We start from the raw sequence: 20,220 nt of genomic DNA, 5'->3' as shown, positions 1-20,220 counted from the left end.
AGGAAACAGATGAAGCATTATGAGGTTCAGAGGTACAGGGAAATGTGAAAAACATTAAATAGGGTAACTCAAATGGAAACAGAGAATGTACAACAGATAGAAATTCTTGCCCACTAACACAAATTCAAACTACCCCTAATCTATCAGATATCTATACATACGACTCTTTTCTACAAACATACATACATAAAGTATTTAATCACATGTTCAATGTTGCTTGGCTCTCTTGAATTGTTCCCTTTTTATAAAAACAGACCAAAATGAATATATTTTAGGATTTTCTGAGAAAATCAGATTAACGATTTAATTTAATAGTTTTGTAAAACTAACTAATATATTGATGACATTGTGACAGGTTGCGTTCCGTGAAGTCCATAAAGATGAGGGACTTCAGATTGAACTTCATTTCTGCCAGGATGGATCATCAAGCAGATTTTGAATCTGTTGTTATTTGTGAAATCTACTTGTGCTGGCTCATGACGCCCCTGAGGAAGTCATCAAAGAGTGGGACAGCGGCCTCCTTGGCGGGCTCGTCAGCAGCGGCAGGCTCATCAGCAACAGCGGCGGGCTCGGCGCGACGCAGGCGGCAGTTGTAGTCGTACTCAGGGTCGCAGTCGGGGTCAGGCAGGATTAGGCCGTCCTTGTGTGGCTTTGGGGCCTGAACGCCGGAGGGTCCAGCAAACTTGACGCAGTTAGGGTCAAACGGGTGGCAGGAAGGCTCGGCTGGAGCCTTGATGTCGGACTTGGCCTCAGAGCCAGACCTCACCGGGGTGCAGTCTTTGTCATAGTGCACGTAGCAGTCGTAGCCCTCCCTGGTCTTGCCACGGACGCCCAGCTTGTAGCGGACCTGGTTGATTGATTGATTTGTGTTTTTGGTTCAAAACAGATGCAAAGCAGATCATAGATAGCAAGTGAAAGCATTATGCAGCACCCTTTTAATTTCACATCATCATTTAATAAACCAAATGAAAAGGAATAAACAATTAATAGAACCATTCAACAAGCAAGATTAAGGCTACACTAGATTAGTCAAAACATCTAACTATTGATTTCCTAGGAGCAGGACTTCAAATTCAGACCTGGTGCTCGGGGATCTGCGGGGCAGGCTTGCGCAGGGCAGCGGCGGCTGCCAGTATGCAGTACGGGTCGTAGCGAGGGTCGCAGGCCGGACGAGCAGCAGGAAGTGAAGGCTCATCGTGGGGTCCGTACTCCAGCACGGGCTTGGTGAGGCCAGACAGCTTGGTGGCGGTCAGGGGGTTGCAGTCGCCGTCAAAGAGTGGGTTGCAGTGTTGCTCTTTAGGGGCCTCCTCTGCAGTGAGGGGAGCAGCGACGTTGGTCACACACAGGGGATCCACCGCTGGGTCACAGCTGGGGTAGAGACGGTGGTAGTAGCCAGTGGGGGCTTTGTGGACCAGGGTGGGCATGCAGTAGGGGTCCTTGGGGTCACATTTGAGGGCGGCGTAGGATGGGGCTGGGCCAGTGGCTGGGCGGTAGCCATAAGCTGCCCTCAGATGATACTGCAGACACTCCACATCTTCCGGGCTGCAGATCCTCAGCAGCTCAGACCTCTGCTCTGCGCTCAGGAAGGGCTCCAGGACGGGGGCGTAGTAGTAGAAGCCAGTGGGGCTCTTCAGGGGCATGGGCAGCATGGGGGTGAGGATGGGGGCTGGCACCTTGGCTGGAGCTGCCTCAGGCGCCGGGGCGGCAGCATGGGGGCGAGGGGGAAGAGGCAGTAGGGATCGAGGTAAGGGTTGCACATCCTGACGGCAGCAGACTTGATGGGCGCGGGCATCACCAGTGCAGCCTTTGGCTTGCTGGTGGACTCGGAGATGCACTCTGGGTCATCAGAATCGGCACACGACTTGTAGACTTCACTGAGGTGCTTGAGGTAGTGATTGTAAGTTGGGCCCTCCTCTGACCTGTGCTTGTTCTGCAGGTAGGCCATGTACAAACGATCCAGATCCTCAACCTGAAATATTAGTTAAAAGGGCACAAAATTAATGAATACGCTTTGATTCCATACAATTTACACCCAACAGAGAGTAAAACTGAACTAAAAATCTAACTAAAAAGACTCTATGCGAGGCTGTAGATAGAGAGACTCTCACATAAATTCTCTGAGGAGGAATTCTCTTTTTCAGCTCACAGACTTGTTACTCATCCATACAGCCTGACTTTTAAATCACAGCGCTCTCACTGGGACTAAGAACACATGCCGGACCATGACTTGCATTGCAGATTAATTTAGCATTTTAAGAGGGCCAGGGCATATTAGTACTTTCATACTGTCATTATCAAAAGCTTGAAAAAAAAAAAGTGAAGTACTCTCTTAAAATGCAAACTGGTTGTCAGGAAAAACAAGCGCTGTTTCATAATCCTCACTGGGAGAAACTGAATAATTAATGTGAAACAAACTCCACTCACTCCCTCCTGGTTTTGGCTTTGCATGAAGTACTTGTACCATCCCCAGAAGTCCGGCAGGCGTTTGAACTGGGGCAGAGCTAAGTAGGGGGAGTTCCTTCTGTTGCGAACCAGCGTCCTCAGGTTCTCCATGGCGTCGGCGTTGTCATCATCAGACACTGCGGGCACTGAGGGGAGAGGAGAGGGAGAGAGTGAACTAAATTAAGGGTGCTGTAGCCTGAATTCACAAATGATGTGTAAATTCAAAAGATATGTTTTCATTACTATTCAGTTTAGAATGTGTTTTTTTATGTCCCCAGACTCACAATGATCTTCCACTGTTTTCTTTATTTATAGGCAGAGACAAGAGAGTCTTAGTTATGTATAAATAATACACTTTTATGTATGTGTATTGTGTTGTATGAATAGGTGGTTTTTTATTAAGTCATGTAAAGTTATTTTATATGTTTGTATTGTGATATGCATGTAAACAAACAAACAAGCTAACTGTAAAAATCAAATGTGATTTAAAGCATACACATAAGTAGAAAAATCTTATAATAAGTAAATATTTGTGAAGTCCATAAAGGAATTGCTCAACATTTTTTTTTTTAAATGCATATTTGCTTTCTTGTTAGGATTTAGACGAGAGGATCGATACCACTCACATGTCTGTCAGTAGTATTGATTTTTTCATCAAACTCTCAGAAAGGACACAAATATGCTTCATTTCCCAAAATATCAAACTATTCCTTAAAGATGTAAAAGATTTTGGGTCTGAGCTTGTTTTATTTTGAGTTCGGAACTGGAAGCGATTTGTTCGTGGATGAGATGTACAAGATGCTTCTTGATGTTTGATTTAAATAAATTGGAGTGGAATACATCATATTGTTTGGTGCCTCTGTTATTTTATCTCCACAGGAACAATTTAGAATTCATATGAAGCCGTTCAATACAACAACATCACAAAGTGTAGCCTCTGTGAAAACTGCACTCGTCGAAACTCTGCCAACAAAAACATTCACAAATGTACTTCTGGCAGAGTGGATTTGATTAACAGTTAATTTTATCGTCTGTTACTCTGATAAATATGTTTGATTAGATTAAGCTGTTTAATCACTTTGACTGTGAATGTCAGGATAAAGTAAATAGTAGAAAATGTCCATTACAGACCCCCAGATGCCAAAGATGACTTCTTTTTTTGCATAAACAGCTATTTTCAACCCCAAAATATTCAGTTTACTATCATATAAGGAAAAGCAGTTTAAGAGGCTGGATCCAGCTAGTTTGGGCCATTTTCCAAAGAAAAAATATTTTTTAAAACAATTAATCAATGATGAACATCTTGGGAAACTTATATTCAATAAAGATCTTGTTTGAAAGTTTGAAAGGGTGTTTTATGGAATGTATGTTTTGCTTACTGGCTGAATAGAAGAAAGAAGGATTAGTATAAATGATCCTTTATAACTGGCAGTGATTTAAGTTTTAAAGGCCACTCTTAACAGCCAACGTGTCCCACGTGCCACGTCTCAGGTCCTTACCTTCCTCCCTCCTGTGCTGCTCCACTGGAACGGCCCCCAGAAACTCTGTAAAACAGGAGCAGCAGCCACATTAGCAGCAGCAGAGACGTTCTCTGACTGGGACCAGATGTTGAGCTTTCCCTCAACATCAGGGAAAACGCTGACCTGCTAATAAGCTCCTGGGTGAAACACGGCAGGTGCTGGGGCTCTGGCGCCCCAGAACAGGCAGCATCCTGCAGACTTAACACCCCCTCCGCCTCCTGCAGACCCCTACATGCACGCTCCGTTAGGCTTTGAGCCAGACCGGTGGAGCTTGTGCCGCTACTGGGGGCCTCCTTAAAGTTTACCTGTAAAACTACAAAGAGCGGGCCCTCATGAAAACCAATTACCAATACACTGTAGTTGTGTAAGGAGGGAGGGAGGGGCCATGTCTGTGTACATCTCTGTTTCCACATGTCTGTTTCCACATGTGCAGTGTCTGTTTCCACATGTGGAGTGTCTTCTGCTCCACCAGTGGTTTCCTTCAGAAGTTTACGAGTATAAGAAAACGAGCCAAGTCAGCTGATTATGGAGGAAACTACCGGTCCTCCTAAATTATTAATGTGGAAAATCTCCCAAAGGCGCAGGGATACATTTCATTTTATGACTTTAGAAAGATTTACAGGCTGCCTTCCACAAGTTATTTTAGTATTAAAGAGATGAGGGTAATGGTGTCTCTATAAATCTGTGCCATAGATTAATGTGCCAATGCTCAGGGACATTGACAGGATTAAAGAAATACTCAGGTCATGAGCCCAAAATGGGGAAGAAGTACTCAAATCCTTTACATAAGTAAACGTAGCAACATAGTGGTGTAAAAATACAAGTAAAAGTCTTGTATTCAAAATCTTACTGAAGTAAAAGTACAGGAGTATTATCAATAGAATGAACTTAAAGTATCTAAAGTAAAACTATTTGTTGTGCATAGAAACAACTCATTTGATTGTTATATTGTTGTAGATTTAATCATTATATAATATTATATAGTGTCCCTGATGTATTACTGTGAAAATAGCATTTTAGCCTAAGTGGAGCTTACTTTAACCTCATTATACTGTATTCTGTTTGGTAGTTTATAAGTACCGTGTGTCATATTTTAGAAACTCATCATATGTTTTTCTAAATAATATCTCTATCTAATCTATCAGATGGATGTTGTGGAGTGAAAACCCATTATTTTTATCTTCTTCTGCACTGACTAGCAGGTAACATAATATGGATGCACTCAAGTGGAGTGCAGGTACCACAGTATTGTACTTAAGCACAATAATTGAGTAAATCTATTTGGCTTCATTCCACCACAGCAAAAAATATATTCAACAAAGGCTTTAAAAATAAAATAAAACTGATTTCTACATTTTCTGTGAAATACTGAGTACTTGTACCTCCTCAGGCCTCTGAAAATCCTTCAAATGAAACCATCTGAGAAGGTAATATCACGCTTTGGACTTGATGTGAAATGAAAAGCATAACCTGTGGAAGGGGGGTTGCAGGTGGACACTGAAACCAGAGGGGTTGGGAAATACTGGTCTAAATGGTGTTTCAAAGTATCACTGCCACAAATAGTATTATTGTGGAGAAACTCTATATGCAACAACATTCATGGTTCTTTTATTTCCTTCCTTAAAAATCTACATTTTAAAGATACTTATTGTAAAATTTCAGAATTAGAAGACATTATCATTGTAGAATGTGGATTACAAAGATACTTCAGGTCATTTAATTTCCAAAAAGACATCAGTGTCTTCAGTGAAGTGACTACATCTTTCCTGTGCAGTTATAAATGTTAAGTTACAGTATAGTAGATTTCCATCAGTCTGCCAACTAAATATTTGTGACAAATATCAGATAAAGTCATAGACACATTTTGAATCAGTTAAAATGTGTAGATGAAGTCTCACCTGGTAGTAAAACAATAGCTAACAGGAATCCTGTGTGGATCAGGAAAAACGATGGTCGTCCAGCGCGGGCCATTTTCAGTTTTATGTGCTTCTGAGGTAAAAAGACAGAAACAAAATAATGTTATAACAGGACTTTGTTTAAGGATGCTTGATAAAGTATGAACTTCTGACGTCATTCTGTAATAGTACAATGCAACTAGACTTTTTTGTCTTGTTTTTTCAGCAAACTGATGATTTAAAAATGAAGGACAATGACACTTGTAACAAAGAGAGAGCTTTTATGTAAATGACTGATGCCAAGACAATAGAGAGGATTGGGGACATGCTGTAATGGAGCTTTTTTTCAGGGATTAATGAGAGATAAAAGACTTTAGTTATAAATATCAGAATATCAAATAAACCGACTGAACTGAAAAATCAAGTAGCCAAAAGCTTGAAATTTTCTTCTGTTTGTTGAATCATGCTGCGCTCAAAAAGACAGATTTTCTTCTACAGTTTCACACTCATAGATCTGAAGACTTTCTCACTTTTCATCCAAAGACAAATCCCTTGGAGTTGGAGGCAGTTGCTTTGGCTCTATAAACTGCACATACATAACCTTTAGAAACATGCAGCATTCACATCAGTCCTTACCTGCAAAGGTGCTGAAGTTCTGGCCTCCTGTGATCACCTCTGGATCCAGCGGCTCTCTGGATCGAGCTTCTTCAGGGGGGGTCTTGCTGAACTGTGGTTGCCTGAGCTGTTTAAACCCTTTTACCTATGGGACACACAGGCAGCGAAACATTTTTAAAGGAGCCCCCTTGATCATTAAAAACAAAAAGGCATGTCATACGTCTCCGGCATGCTGGTAGACGTTCTGGGATTGGCTCCTGCGCTGCCATCCGTCCGACCAATAGGGGTCCTATAATTAGCAGAGGTGAGCAGGAAGACTGCTTTCAGTGGAGAAACATTAACAAAGTGCCATTTAGAGCTTTGTTTCTTTCCTCACAGGTTTGGAATTTGGGGTCAAAATGCAAGGGAACATTATATCCAAGCCATTAGTCAATTTTGAGATTTGAAATGTACATAAACGGATACGTGGGCGAAAACTCAAAAACAAGAAACTGTTAACTCCACACAGCTTGAGGTCTCTGTTGCAGTAGAGCAGATTTATGAAGAAATGCTCGGGGCTATCGAGGTGGTGCTGATAAAACTTTCAGTGGAAACAGTAGAGCAAGAAGGTAGTCCTGATGTAAGATACATAACAAAGTATCTAGTGGCAAACACCAAGCAGTGAATACAAAACAAACTCCTCTACTCAGTCTGATGAACTCCCTGTTTTTATTCCAGAGCTTCATCACTATAAGAACAGTCTCCCTGAAGAAATTCACTGCAACGAATAAAATATCTACTGTGTTGCATCAGTATTGACAAATGTGTGTCCATGATCACAGGTACGTGACTCGTTTAAATGCAGCGCTGCAGGGCTACATCCAAGCAGAAGGTGCACCGGCCTTTTTGATAATGTTTCCAAACTTGAGGTCAGAAGTCTGTCGGCCATTTTCTCCCTCTTTGAACACAATTACTCAGTTGTTTCATAAAGGAGCTATAAGGAGTTTGCGGCTATTGGAGGGAAGAAATGCTCTCCAAGCGTAGTCTACTTTTTTTCTCATTGTCCAGACCATAGACGTTAATTAAAAAAAGATAGTTTCACGTTTTCCAAAATATAGAAGTGAGAAAACACTTTTTTTTTCTTGCACTCACATGTTATTTATCTAACAACACGGAGGAAGCTGGAATCCTGAGGAGATGTAGGCCACTAATGAAGCTGCTGCTGCTGTAGAGGTGCAGAGCCATTAGGACCAGCATGCCAACACCACGGCTTGTTTGGTTCAGGCTCCTGATGCTTGGAATGTGCTACGTGGCCTGTTGAAAATAGCTGATAAAACATTGGCTGAAAAGAAGTGGGACAACCCCAACAGGCGATCTTTGAAGGTATATCTTCCCTTTAGAATTTTCCATACAGTTCCAGTGTCAGTGATTCCTATTGTTACTATTAAATTAAAAACTAAATCAAATTAGTCTGCCTTAAGCATCATCTTCCACTTAGTTCCTAAAAGCTGTTTTTTTACTGTCTCTCTACTTACATACAGTTTGCCCCCTACATCATGCTATGATCCCTGCAATTTACACAATTCAAAATAATTGGGGCTGTCACAGGAGGAGATAAATGGTTGTCTTCTTCATCTTAAATCAGAACATCCCTCAGATGTCCGTCTCTCTTTTTGCGTTTAACTTTACAAAAAATTGGGTTTAAACCCATAAAGCGTCTCATGCTACTTGTGAAAGAAAAACTCATTAAAAACACAGACCCTTGTTAAAATGAGATGCTTTTATGTTAGCACTGAAGTTGTGTTTCAAGTTACCTGTCACGTAATACATCAGCAAGGGATCACGCTGTGTTTGTAACACACTTTGGACATAATTTTGTGTTGTTTGGCATGCATGAAATAAAAGTCAAAACAATGCATGTTGAGAGAGTAGCCCAGATGTTCAGATTCATTGTTGGCTCAGAGCTATCAGTGCTAACATCCAATAAAGCTTATGCACATAACATCTCTGCTAGTGTCACTAGACCAGGGTTTCAATGCAATCCCAGACTAAAGCTTTAAACTCTAGCTTTAGTGAATGCTTGCGTTCACAAATATTGTCTTGGCCGTCAGAAGAGCAGAGAATGTTCCTTTGTTGTTTCTATTGGCCTCAGCTGTACTTAAGGCCTTAGCTCATCCTGTCTAATCTTAACATTGGCTTGCACACCCAGAATTTGGGGTTCATAATTAATAGTGCTCCACAAATTTCTCATAAAGTTGATTATTTCCTGTAATAACAGACACTTTTGTTAATTGGCTCTGATCTTTGAGCCTGTAAGTGGTTCATGTTACAAAACCCTATCAGATAGTACTTTGTGTCTTCTGCTACGCACAATCAAGAGTTTTCACCATTGTCTTGTCCATAACTGTTGGACATTTCTATGCTGACAGCACAGTTCTCTGTTTTGCTGATTCTGTATAGCAGAGCTGTTAAAAACCTGTAATTTGCATTTCGTCCTCTTCATAAGCTTTTTATCAGTCTTGTGCTGAATAGTATTAACACCCAAATATGCTGTTGGACAAAACTAGAAATATAATTTACCTTCACATCAGCATTCTCATTGGTAGGCTACTCATGTTGAGGGAGTATCTCATTATACAGTAAATACTTAGGTTTCAGAGAAGATTAAATCTTTATGGTATCTTACTGACAAACTGGGAATGAAAAATACTTCATGCTGCAATGAGAAACTAGGTTGGTCTCACACATATGCTGTAGTGATGTAATCTATAGGCGGATAGCTGCAGCAGCCCTGGCTCTGTCATATTACTATTGGTTCCTGCTTATAAAGTAAGTCTCCATGAGTTACCATATATTATTTTGTTATTTTGCTGCAGTTTTGGTGTTGATACTCGAGGTTCCTTAAATTTACTTTTACGTTCTCCACTTCATATTCCTGGAATAGTGTTCATCTAGAAGTTTTAAGATTTAAGATAATCCTATAACAGACATTATTAATTAACAACTTGGTGAAGGTTCAAAGTTCATTATTGACTTTAGATTGATATTTTATAAAACAAATGTCCCTTTTCTGGAGCATTCCATAATGGCTGGAACTAGCATTGTTTCTATTATCATTTATTCTGTCCATGGTTATGTTTTTAGATGTTTTTCTTTGTCCGAATGACAGCGCACAACCCAAAGATATGTTTCTAGTCATAAAAGGCAGATATAAGCAGGAAATATTCACATTTGAGAAGCTAGAACAAAGTGACTTTGCTTCTTCCCCGGAGTCTTTGTGCTTTCTCGCCCCTCAGGTGTCCATGGAACGTGGTTCTACTTGGACCGTTGTCGTGCCTCATGCCGTGGCCCTGCCTGACAATCAATGCTACTATTATTATTACTAGTCACAATTATATATCTATTACTGATACCATTAAAGCTTTTAGTATCATTATTCTATTATATCCACTGCTTGTGTTATTATTAATAGTCAAACATTTCCATAAATGCTTACTACTCTCATTATATGAATCATTTATATCATGAAATATGACTGTGTTGTAATTCTATTATGTTCATATGTTCACTCAGTAAACGAGACGTCTACCTGGGCGAGTGATCCCTTTTAAGTTGCTCTCCACAACGCGAGGGTCCAGGGACAGAGGATGTTGTTTGCTGTACAGATCTAAAAGCCCCCTGAGGCAAATTTGTGATATTAAGCTAAACATATTAAATTGTTTTGAATGTAGAAAATCAGTCACACATATGGCTCCATATAAAAAAAACTATTATTTATTTTTGATCACAAAAATACAAGTGTAGATGCACAGACTGCTGTACACATGTGCAAATTCATGACACAACAGGACTCACTGCAGATATAAAACCAAACACAGAACGTATGTGACTATCGGACACTAAAAATAATTAAAGTAATTTTAGCAGACCATCATTCATCATATGCCATCTGCAGCATGTTAAAGAGCGACAGCATATGGAGCTTCTGCCCATCACATGTATAATTACGCTCCTAACAGGTGTTCTCCAGCGCACTCAAACCTGCAATCCAGTTTAGAAGCAGTCCAAGACATGAGCACGATACAAGCTCATAATTTAAACATACCATATATGAAGGAATCCTAAGGATCTTGAGAATTTCACAACATCTGGAGCTGGTGACAACTTTTTAAGGATTGTTTTTAAAAAAGCCTGAAACTAGAACAACTATGAAAGGAAATTGTATGCAATTAGACAGTAAATGGTTGGTTTGCTTTCCACCCGAAAAAAAAAAAAGATGTGGAGTGGTGAGAATATCATCCATCAACTGGGGAGTCTATGTCACTGGATGTCATCATCATCAAACAGATCCTCAAAATCTGTGGAAACAAAAACCACAATTATTAAAACTACAGTTATATAATAGCCGGACAGTGAAACACTGGCTGTATTTCAAATGTGTCTGCAAGTCAGGCCTTTCCTCATAAAGCGTAATAGGTTGAGAGAGTCGGAGGGGTGCAGGGTGATAAAAGTAAAAGGATCTGGGAATGCATTCGCTGAGGAGTCTGCTGAGCAGCCTTCCTGTGGGTCTGACAGTTTGTGGGGTCAGAGGTCAGCAGCAGAAGTGTACGAACATGCATGGGAATATGTGCCACATCCTCTGTTTATGCAGGTAGCCTTCATTTAAAGGGCCAGTGTGTAGGATGTCTGGGGATGTATTGACAGAAATGGAATATTATATTCATAGCTAGCGTCCTCTCTACGGAGTTCGCCGTGCTGCGTCGCCTATTTTGCATATTTACGTTACTTGAAGGCCATGGTAGTTACCTGACATGTTTGTGCAACGGCCATAACATGAGCAGCAGAGAGTGCAAACCCGAGGGACTGTCAGCAGCCATCTGACTTCTGTTGCTCCTAAAGTCGAGTCATTATGGTAAGGATGGTCCCCGAGCGAGGCGAAGAGCATTACTACGGTTAGATGGTTACGATCTGCAACCAAACCACTAGATGCCACTAAATCCTTCACACTGTCCCTTTACAATCACAGTGATCCAACTTAAAGAAAAATAAACTTTCATTAGAATTTTGGACATTGACCTTTTAGATATGGCTCTTTTCAGATTATTTTGTGTGTTTTCTAGAGCTGCAACCATTAGTCCATCGACAGAAAATGAGTTGGCAACTATTTTGATAATTTATTCATCACTTTAGTCATTTTTAAAGCAAAAATGCCAAACGTTGGCTCACAAGAGAGAATTTAAAGCTATTCTTTAACCTAAAAAAGATTAACCTTAAAAGCGTAATTCTGGAAATGATTACCAGCATCTTTCACCAAATTAGGCACAACAATGAATCAATTTAGAGAAAATAATCAGCAGATTATTAATTGATAAAAACAAATAAAAAGCACTGGTGTTTACCAAACTAGGCCTGCAACTGATGATCCTTTTCATTTTCAATTATTGTGGCTCAATTGTTTGATCTGTCAAATGTCAAAAAATACCCCAAAAATACAACATCACAAATTCCTATGGCCCAAGGTGATATCTTGTCTTGAATCATTTTGTATGATCACCAGTCCAAAAGCTAAATACACTTAATTTATGATCACATAAAACAATAAAGCATTGTGTTTATTACATTTTTTCCTAAAAAAAAGGAATGCTGGTTAATCAGTCAACGGACTGATTGATCAACTAATCATTTCATTGTTGGAAAAAAAAAGAGAGGAATGGGCAATCCTTGTTGTATTTATAGCTAATGTCTTGAAATCTTAGTTTTAGTAAAATGAAAAATGTAATAAAGAAAGCTTGTGCGATCCCCTTGTACTTTTATGTAAACTTTAAGTGTTCTATTGCTGTATGAGCACCGTCTGCAGTCAGTCCGCGTACAGTGCATTTTGTTCAGACTGCACAAGAATTTGCACTGCGTTTATTATCCACAAGTCCTCCTTGTGCACAGACTGTTGTTTTAAAAGGTGTTTCTTCTAAAAGTCATATATGCTATTAGCCAAAAATATGTCGGTGCCCATACGTGCACGGGGGCATTATCACGTCAAAACAGGAAAAAAAACAAAATGTTGTTACAAAGTTGGAAGAACCAAAACATCACTGTATGCATTGAAGCATTTTGTATGTCAACCCGTATTACCTGATTACCTGAAAAGAACTAGTGAATAAAAGCGATGTTGAAGATATATTTCATATTACCTCATTTAAACTATTATAAAAACACGCAGGCAAAATGAAAGTATTTAGTGATGAATGAATTTGAGCCAGGAGTGTTAATGCTGTATTTTAAACATGCATACACCTGACAATACACAAACATTTTTAAAAAAGATTAATTCATGTTTTACTTGCTTTAGTGGTTCAATTATACTTTAGTTTCCTGTAAGCCTCCCTAGAAAGTAAAAAAAACATGTAACGAGACCCATACACGTGAAACACACTGAAGATATTTTTCCACAAAACTGCTGTAGCCTGAATATTTCAATGGAAAATAACACCAATTAGCACAAATTGTCACTTTTGTGACTGAGAAAGAACTGAGCCAGTGTGACACTGATTGTTCAACATTTAAAATCCCTTTATAAATGTAGGCCAGGGGATTGGGAGCTGCTTTCAATACGCCTGGAGACAGTTAAGTGGTACACATCTCTATCAGAACGGAATAAAGCCTGCCACCCTAAATTAGCCTCATACAAAGCACATCCACAGAGCTCCTGCTGAGAAGTCTGCGTGGAATCTGTGTCGCATATGGCAAGAAGTTGTGGACGTTTGATGTAGCTACGCCTCGGGACAAGAGATCACTCTATATTATAAAACACAGTTAGTAAAAGGGGGGCGGGGGTTAAAGGAATGTTTTGGGGCCAGTAAAGGGATTTCCTGCTGTGAAGCCAGCAGCGCTATGATGCCCAGGAGTGAAATAACATCATGTACTAATAGATTCAATCTGCCCTAACTGACTTTTTCCTATTTGAAGATGACTCCTCCTCAGTTCGCTTCAGATTACCTGAGCAGCTAAATTAATTTGCATTGATAAATGATCTATTTGTAAAAACCCTTTGAGATGATCAGCACAGCCAAACGGTGTTGTAAGACTCCTTTCAGAAAACAGCATGCAGTCAAATCCAAACACCAAACATCTACAGAGCTGTCAAAATCTGACATTTTATCAAGTTACTAGTCTCTGTGGTTTTTTTGGTTTATATGTGGGGGTTTGTGTAACATGTGTGACACACCCCTCTCCAGGTCCGTCCAATCAAACACCTACTTCTAGACATTCACTTCCTGAAAAGAAATTCTACCCAAAGGAAAATGTCAGACTTGAATACAATCTGTTGAACAGCCTGAAGTCCAAAGTTTGGAGGTACTAATGTTGCAGGTAAAGGACAACCGAACAGAGTATTCATTAGTATCCAGAACATCCAATGGTGCTATGATATTACCAGTGGCACCGCCAGCTGCACTACTTGGCCTTCAACTCCTCCCAGATGAAGGCAATAAATACAGCAATACACTTTGTCATCTCCAGGCACATGAAGTATTGTTGAAATGCTGTACACGCACCCAGTCTGCAGCATTTCAGTGAAAAATGTATCTTTGGGAACTGGACCAATGTACCATTATCAATTATTTAGTGTTGATGTGGCAGTACATTATAGCAATTGGCTCACAGTTATTTGATTTAATGTGCAATGTACAAAATGCTTTAAAAATCTTAGATGAATTGTGACCTAATTTTAGCTAATCTGACTCAAATTATCTTTCAACTGCTTTGTATCATAAATTTACAAAAAAAAATTTTTTTTAGCAAATCGTTGCCCTTGTGTGGTATATACACAGCTCTGGTTTCAAACGCGGGTATTTCTTCTTTTAATTGGATTAGTGTATTAGTAAGACCAGTGGTTGTACATTGCCTGCAGATAACTAATTATGTGCACAACAACAATAAACCAGTAAATCCTCAATATTTTAAGTAGATTGTTAGTTTTGCTGTTGAGAAAATTTAAGGAATGGCTGGTTGTCTATATATGAAGAAATTGTTTACCATTGAAGAAGTCTGAGTGAACTGCCTTTTCATTGGCAGCCAGATCCATCAGCAGTCCTGTGCTTCCCCCAGCCTGCCAGAGAACAAACATGCAGCTCAGAGGCACAAATTCAATCCAAGAAAGGCAGCAAAGTGTAAAATAAAGTAGATCATTACGATATAATACAACAGAATCCGCTTTATTATGTGTACACACTTAAAAGGTATTTGACTCCGGTTTTAAGTTGCTCTCAATGCATTTACACAGAACCATTTACAAGAACATAGAAATACATATACAGCTTAAAAACAAGGACAACAAAGCTGAACACCAAGGAATTTACCTCGATGTTCAGTGCATAAAATATGTGCATATTAAAGGGTAATTCAAGGGCTGTCCTCAAAAGAAATTATTGTCGACTAACACTCATACTATTTTGTCAATCAAACAATTAGTTAATTTATTCGACAGGTCTGTAAAACTGAATTCCTTGACAAAGAATCACACAAAAGCACCACTTTAAATCTTGTTCAAACCTGAGATGTGCTCATAATGTTTTTGGGAAATAAGTCATTCAGCATGAAAAAAGCTTAAAAAATGGAATCTTAATCAACAAAGACCAAAACAACCAATTAGTCGACTAAACGACAAAGAGGGGGAGTCCTAGGAAATAGCAACGACCCCAAGGTCTAGCAAAAGTCAAGGAATATAAATATAGAATACAAAAACTACAATAAAAATGTGATAAACTACCTCGACATGTACAATATAGCTGTTTTACAATTTGAGAGCAGCACAGATTTTTGTCCGGTAAGTGCAAAAATATTGATCAGGGGGTTAGCAAAATTGAATAGTAAAGAGAATATGTTTATTGCACAGAGTATGGGTGGGTATGTAGAAATGGGTAAAAATAGAAAACAAAAAACTATTATGTAATAGTCTATATACAGTACCAGTCAAAAGTTTGGACACACCTTCTCATTCAACTACTTTGAAGAATCTAAAATATAAAACATATTCTGGTTTGTTGAGCATTTGTTTGTTCACCACATAATTCCATATGTGTTCCTTCATAGTTTGGATGTCTTCAATATTAATCTACAATGTAGAAAAAAATAAAAACTAAAGAAAAACCATTGAATGAGAAGGTGTGTCCTAACCTTTGACTGGTACTGTATATAAAAGTCAAGTGTACTGTAGATTGTAAACAAATGTGTGCAAAGGAATAAATATTAAAAGGGTAAAGTGCTATATTATTTTATATACATGAAGTGGCTGGTAATTATATTATATTCTTATATATATATATTCTTATATATATATATATATTATATGTTCTTCTTACAGACTGATTCAGCTGCTGATACTGTGTCACATGACCACAGTGTCTGGGTTGGTCACCATTATGACGTGACAACGTGATCGACGTTACCATGGCAACAAGCTGCGGCAACTTTAACATTAGCGTGTTGATATATATATTTTTATTTATTTTTTGCAACTTTAAGCAGTTTACGTTCAACAGCCATTTGACTAGTAGGGCATAAGGCAGTAAAAAAAATAATAATAATAAATAAATAAAATGATATATATATGTGTATATAGCTACGTAGCTAACTAAGCTAGCTCGGTTAGCTTAGCGAGCTAACAGACCTCATCCAGATCCACGTACGGCCCCGCGCCCTCGGGAAACATCTCGTCCACTGCTGGTTTCATGGCGACCGTCGAGTTTGACTGATCCTTCAGTGGCATCGATGAACCACGGAGTCTTATCGCCAAATACTCATCAAATAATAAGCTAAAGAAGCGACAGCTAAGTGGCTTCACACAGCCAAAGCTAATGCGGTGTCGCGTCAAAATAAATCCGACGTAAAGCCCGAATGAAGACACAAAGGTTCCGCTGTATGATTTCAGCTCAATACTCATCTAGTGCAGAAGTCACCAAAAACACCAGTCTGTTACTTCATTAAAAGTATTTGTTTTGCTTTTCCAGTGGGGATTTGAGATGTTGGAAAATGCTGCCAAAATAATGATTAAATGAATGAATATATAAAACACATAGACCAACATGTTGTGAGGATAACAATGTATATATCTTTCATTTTTCAGAACAGGTTACTTTGTAATATTCAGGATATTAGGACCAAACTGTTTCTTATGCATAAAGAAAAGTGGTCAGTTGACATATGGTGTAAACCAAAGTTACGAACTTATTGTCTCATAAAGAATAACTATAATGCAGAACTTTATGTTAAGTACAACTTAAACAAAAGGCAAAGATCCCTACGTGCACAGTTACGCTCAGGAACATTACCATTAGCCCTAGAGACCGGTAGGTTTCATTCCACTACAGAGGAGGACAGAATCTGTTTGTTGTGTAAGCTCGGTGAAATTGAAAATGAGATGCACTTTTTGTTTTACTGTTCTGTCTACGAAGACATAAGGGATGTCCTCTTTAGTAAAATGACTTCCATTTATGTTGATATATTTTGGCTGGATGATTATAAAAAACTCGAGTTGTGTTTAAGGAAAGGAACCTTCTTTGCAGCAGGTTTTGTTTGCCAGGCCGGAGGAGAGAAGGCAGAATGTTTAGTTTAAGATTGAGCGGTGAAGCAACCGGTTGTTTTGTAATCAAATGTGACCTGATGAGATGTGGATCCTCTACAGCTGTGTTGTTGGTGTCTAATACAAAATGTCTTTTTTACATTAATGTGACCACACCCATACATCCTCCTGGATCAATCTTTTTAAAAAATGTTCACATTATATGTATCATTTTGTGATATGGATTACTTTTACTGAGGTTTCTTATACTCTGTTTTCCCTGTTAAAGAGGTCTGTTTTGGGAGTTTTTCATTGTCTGACGCAGTGAGAAGACGCTGGTAGAGAAAGGACAGAGGGTGGTGTATGTTGACAGATTGTAGTAGGGTATCAAGCTGTAAGATGTAGCAATTGGATTGTAGTTTAAATATTTTTACAGTTGAAGTAAAACCTTAATAAAAATATTTTCAAATAATGTTCTCACTGATATGCAGTATCTATGTGTATGTGCGTGTGTGTGGGTGTTATAGAAATCCTGCACACTGATGTTGATTAAAAATGTTTTGATTAAAAAGATGCTGCACAGAATCAAAGAAGATAAGTAAGTTTCACTGACTTTTATTGACCATAATTAGATGATGTAAGTTTGTGGTATAACAGAGAAGATACATTTTTCCAATATGATTCCTCCACATTGCTCATTATGACAAAGGTAGCAGCTTAAATTGCTTAAACTGTGCATAGCATTAAGCTTATAATATTACAACCAGGGATGATGCCTTGAATAGAAAGGTGGGTACGACTATGATTTCACTTATGCTGTTAAAGACCCTCATGTCAAACAACTTACTTTAATGCACAGTAAATAGGCATGCAGTTATTTATGCTGTAATTAATTTTGTTTTAAAAAGGTAGGAAAGTTGTGTTCCACACATAAACAAACTGAGAAACTTAGTTGAGTCTACTTCTACTACATCCCTCCTCACAATCATGTTAATATTAGTCAATAGATTTTTATGGAACAGATAATAAATCATTTTCTCTCCTGTCAACAACAGCACCATCTTGTGCTGCTCAGAGAGTTTTGTCACAGTCCTTCTGCCTGCTGGGAATCATCCTGCTCACGTCGATGTTGTTCTTCGCGAAGATATCCATGGCTTTCTGGACGGTGGCTTCCGGCAGGGTTCGTGTCCGGCCCAGGATCCAGGCGAAGTCGACGTGGAAAATCCTCAGGATGTCAGTGCAGGAATACACCAGGGCCGAGTTCTCGTAGTCAGTGGACAGGATCCAGTAAGGGGAGTAGGGCAGGACTGTGATGGTAAGGAGCACAAAACAGAAATAAAAAGCATATCACCTACAATGTTTTCTCCTGATTTGACACAACTTCATGTTAAGAACTCCACTAATATTATCAACTGACTGTAAAATGTCTCTCTCACCGTAAGAATAAGTTATTCCCAGTTTAGCCGGATTCTTCATATCCTCTATGACTCCAGTCCCTTCGATTTTCCTCAGCTCTGATTTTCTGTTTTATTCCACACAGTCAAATTTCATGTTGGATTAAGGGGGATTTACACACCATGCAAATATTACCTCTAGATTCCATATTTGCACAAAGGAAATTGCAGATAGGACTCACAGTATTTCAGAGCTGACCACTCGAATGGAGTTGTCTGTCTTCAAAGTGAAATTGGTTTCAATGCACCGGCCCTTCTCAAACTGGGCCGGCAGTTTGGTAATTTCAAACCATCTTCCCATGAACTGTGAGGGCAAAGACACACAGGAGTTCAAAGACAATTCAGAGTGCTGCGAGTGGAGACTATGAATAAATCTACATGCTTTAGTGGATTCAGTAAAAATATTTTTAACCATTGATGGAAAGTAACTAACTACATATCCTTGTTCTTCAGTACACTTTTGACTTCACCTTTACATTTTATGCTACTTTACACGTTTACTCCATTACATTTCAGAGGAATTAACACTTTAATGTAGGAGTTAGCATATATATAATATATGTATGTATGACATTACTATATTGTGATTCATTATCCAACATTGATGTATGTCTGTCCACAGTTGGAATAGTTGTTGACATTTAGATTAATAAATGCTCTGCCTACTACAACATTATGATGTGTTATAAACCTTTCATTTCATCTGTAGAAACTGCTCATAAATGCCTATTGTTTGATGTTAAGATGGTAATAAGTTACGTGCCATCTATGCTAATTGTTTAACTATGAATGGCTACTTGCTATGGAATAAAAATCAAATCAAATCTACCGCTATACATAATATACATACATACATCATTTTTGACACATTTTGAAAAACTGAAACTTAAAGCAGTGGTTCATGCGGAAAAATACAGTTTGTAGTCATTTTTAAGATAGCACAAGAGAATAGGGACAGCTTTTCATATCATCTACCACCAAGGGAAACCACTGGGCATCAGTCTGACAATTTATTTATCATTTTCTCTTATAAAGTAGCTTTTACCTGTTTAAGGTTGAAGGCCGGTTGAACCTCTGGCTCTGGACATGGACCCCAATGGGGAACCTGAGCCCTGATGAGCGGGACGATGAAGGCAAAAACTACAACAAAAAATAACTTCATGGTCGAAACAGGCCTTTGTTACCTGCAAGACGACAAGGATAAGGATTTCACAACATAAAAATATTAATAATAAAAAAAAATACAAAGTCACCTAAAAAGTAAGTATTTTAAATGTGAAAGTTTAGACGAACATTTTTCTATACTATTTCTTTAAACACAAGAAAATATAACATCGATTAAGGCTAATAAATAGCATTTTTCCTTACAAAAAAGGTTGTAAAAGACATAAATGCGTGACCTGCCATTTTATTATTAATTTACATCACCAAATATACGTTGTTACCTCTAAGTCCTGGCGGTTCAGATGTATGTTCTCTCCCTCGGACAAATTCTGTTATTTGAATTAGAGACGTTGCTCTCTGTGAGGTTTTGCAGCACTGCGACGTTTTGTCATCAATGGGTGTCTTTGTGTAGAGCCAGCTTTATTTCAGACATGAAGTAAACTATTAGCAAAGTGGAGTCATGGGAGACACACGAGTAGAGATTGTATTAACCAATCTGGATGTTCTTCTTTTTTAGGTTCGCAGGAATGTGATTTTGAGTATTTCTTTAAGTGACTCAGATGTCATTTTTAATGTGGATGAAAATAGATTTAATG

The 20,220-nt window shown here is 38.7% G+C and overlaps 3 protein-coding genes across 3 annotated transcripts; all 3 read right to left on the bottom strand.

Annotated features, from left to right (window-relative positions):
- Positions 1-460: 460 nt before the first annotated feature.
- Positions 461-6,741, bottom strand: and2 (actinodin2). The gene is given in 7 exon segments (XM_054596771.1): positions 461-847; positions 1,080-1,709; positions 1,712-1,969; positions 2,425-2,588; positions 3,942-3,986; positions 6,494-6,617; positions 6,706-6,741. Coding segments are annotated over 7 exon segments (1,644 nt in total).
- A 3,501-nt stretch (positions 6,742-10,242) lies between these two features.
- Positions 10,243-16,326, bottom strand: LOC129089121 (COP9 signalosome complex subunit 9). Its single transcript, XM_054596485.1, has 3 exons — positions 16,116-16,326; positions 14,483-14,555; positions 10,243-10,809 (listed from the first exon to the last, which is right to left on the bottom strand). Exons 1-3 carry the CDS (start codon positions 16,212-16,214, stop codon positions 10,772-10,774), a joined length of 210 nt encoding a protein of 69 aa, XP_054452460.1. The 5' UTR covers positions 16,215-16,326; the 3' UTR covers positions 10,243-10,771.
- A 1,751-nt stretch (positions 16,327-18,077) lies between these two features.
- apoda.1 (apolipoprotein Da, duplicate 1) lies at positions 18,078-19,622 on the bottom strand. Its single transcript, XM_054596631.1, has 4 exons — positions 19,506-19,622; positions 18,643-18,764; positions 18,443-18,528; positions 18,078-18,313 (listed from the first exon to the last, which is right to left on the bottom strand). Exons 1-4 carry the CDS (start codon positions 19,620-19,622, stop codon positions 18,078-18,080), a joined length of 561 nt encoding a protein of 186 aa, XP_054452606.1.
- Between the last annotated feature and the right edge of the window lie 598 nt (positions 19,623-20,220).

The sequence above is a fragment of the Anoplopoma fimbria genome, chromosome 3 (assembly GCF_027596085.1).
Source record: "Anoplopoma fimbria isolate UVic2021 breed Golden Eagle Sablefish chromosome 3, Afim_UVic_2022, whole genome shotgun sequence".
In the NCBI taxonomy this organism is placed as follows: domain Eukaryota; kingdom Metazoa; phylum Chordata; class Actinopteri; order Perciformes; family Anoplopomatidae; genus Anoplopoma; species Anoplopoma fimbria.
Note: the sequence above shows the minus strand (reverse complement) of the source record. Positions and strands in the feature narration are given on the sequence as shown.

Excerpts from the sequence above, each read along its gene's own strand:
- apoda.1 (XM_054596631.1), bottom strand. The coding sequence starts at position 19,622 with ATGAAGTTATTTTTTGTTGTAGTTTTTGCCTTCATCGTCCCGCTCATC. Across the intron at positions 18,765-19,505 it reads CGGCCTTCAACCTTAAACAG|TTCATGGGAAGATGGTTTGA; the intron begins GTAAAAGCTACT and ends TTGCCCTCACAG. Across the intron at positions 18,314-18,442 it reads GGGAATAACTTATTCTTACG|TCCTGCCCTACTCCCCTTAC; the intron begins GTGAGAGAGACA and ends TTACCATCACAG.
- LOC129089121 (XM_054596485.1), bottom strand. The coding sequence starts at position 16,214 with ATGCCACTGAAGGATCAGTCAAACTCGACGGTCGCCATGAAACCAGCA. Across the intron at positions 14,556-16,115 it reads CGTACGTGGATCTGGATGAG|GCTGGGGGAAGCACAGGACT; the intron begins GTCTGTTAGCTC and ends GTTCTCTGGCAG. Across the intron at positions 10,810-14,482 it reads TCACTCAGACTTCTTCAATG|ATTTTGAGGATCTGTTTGAT; the intron begins GTAAACAATTTC and ends TTGTTTCCACAG.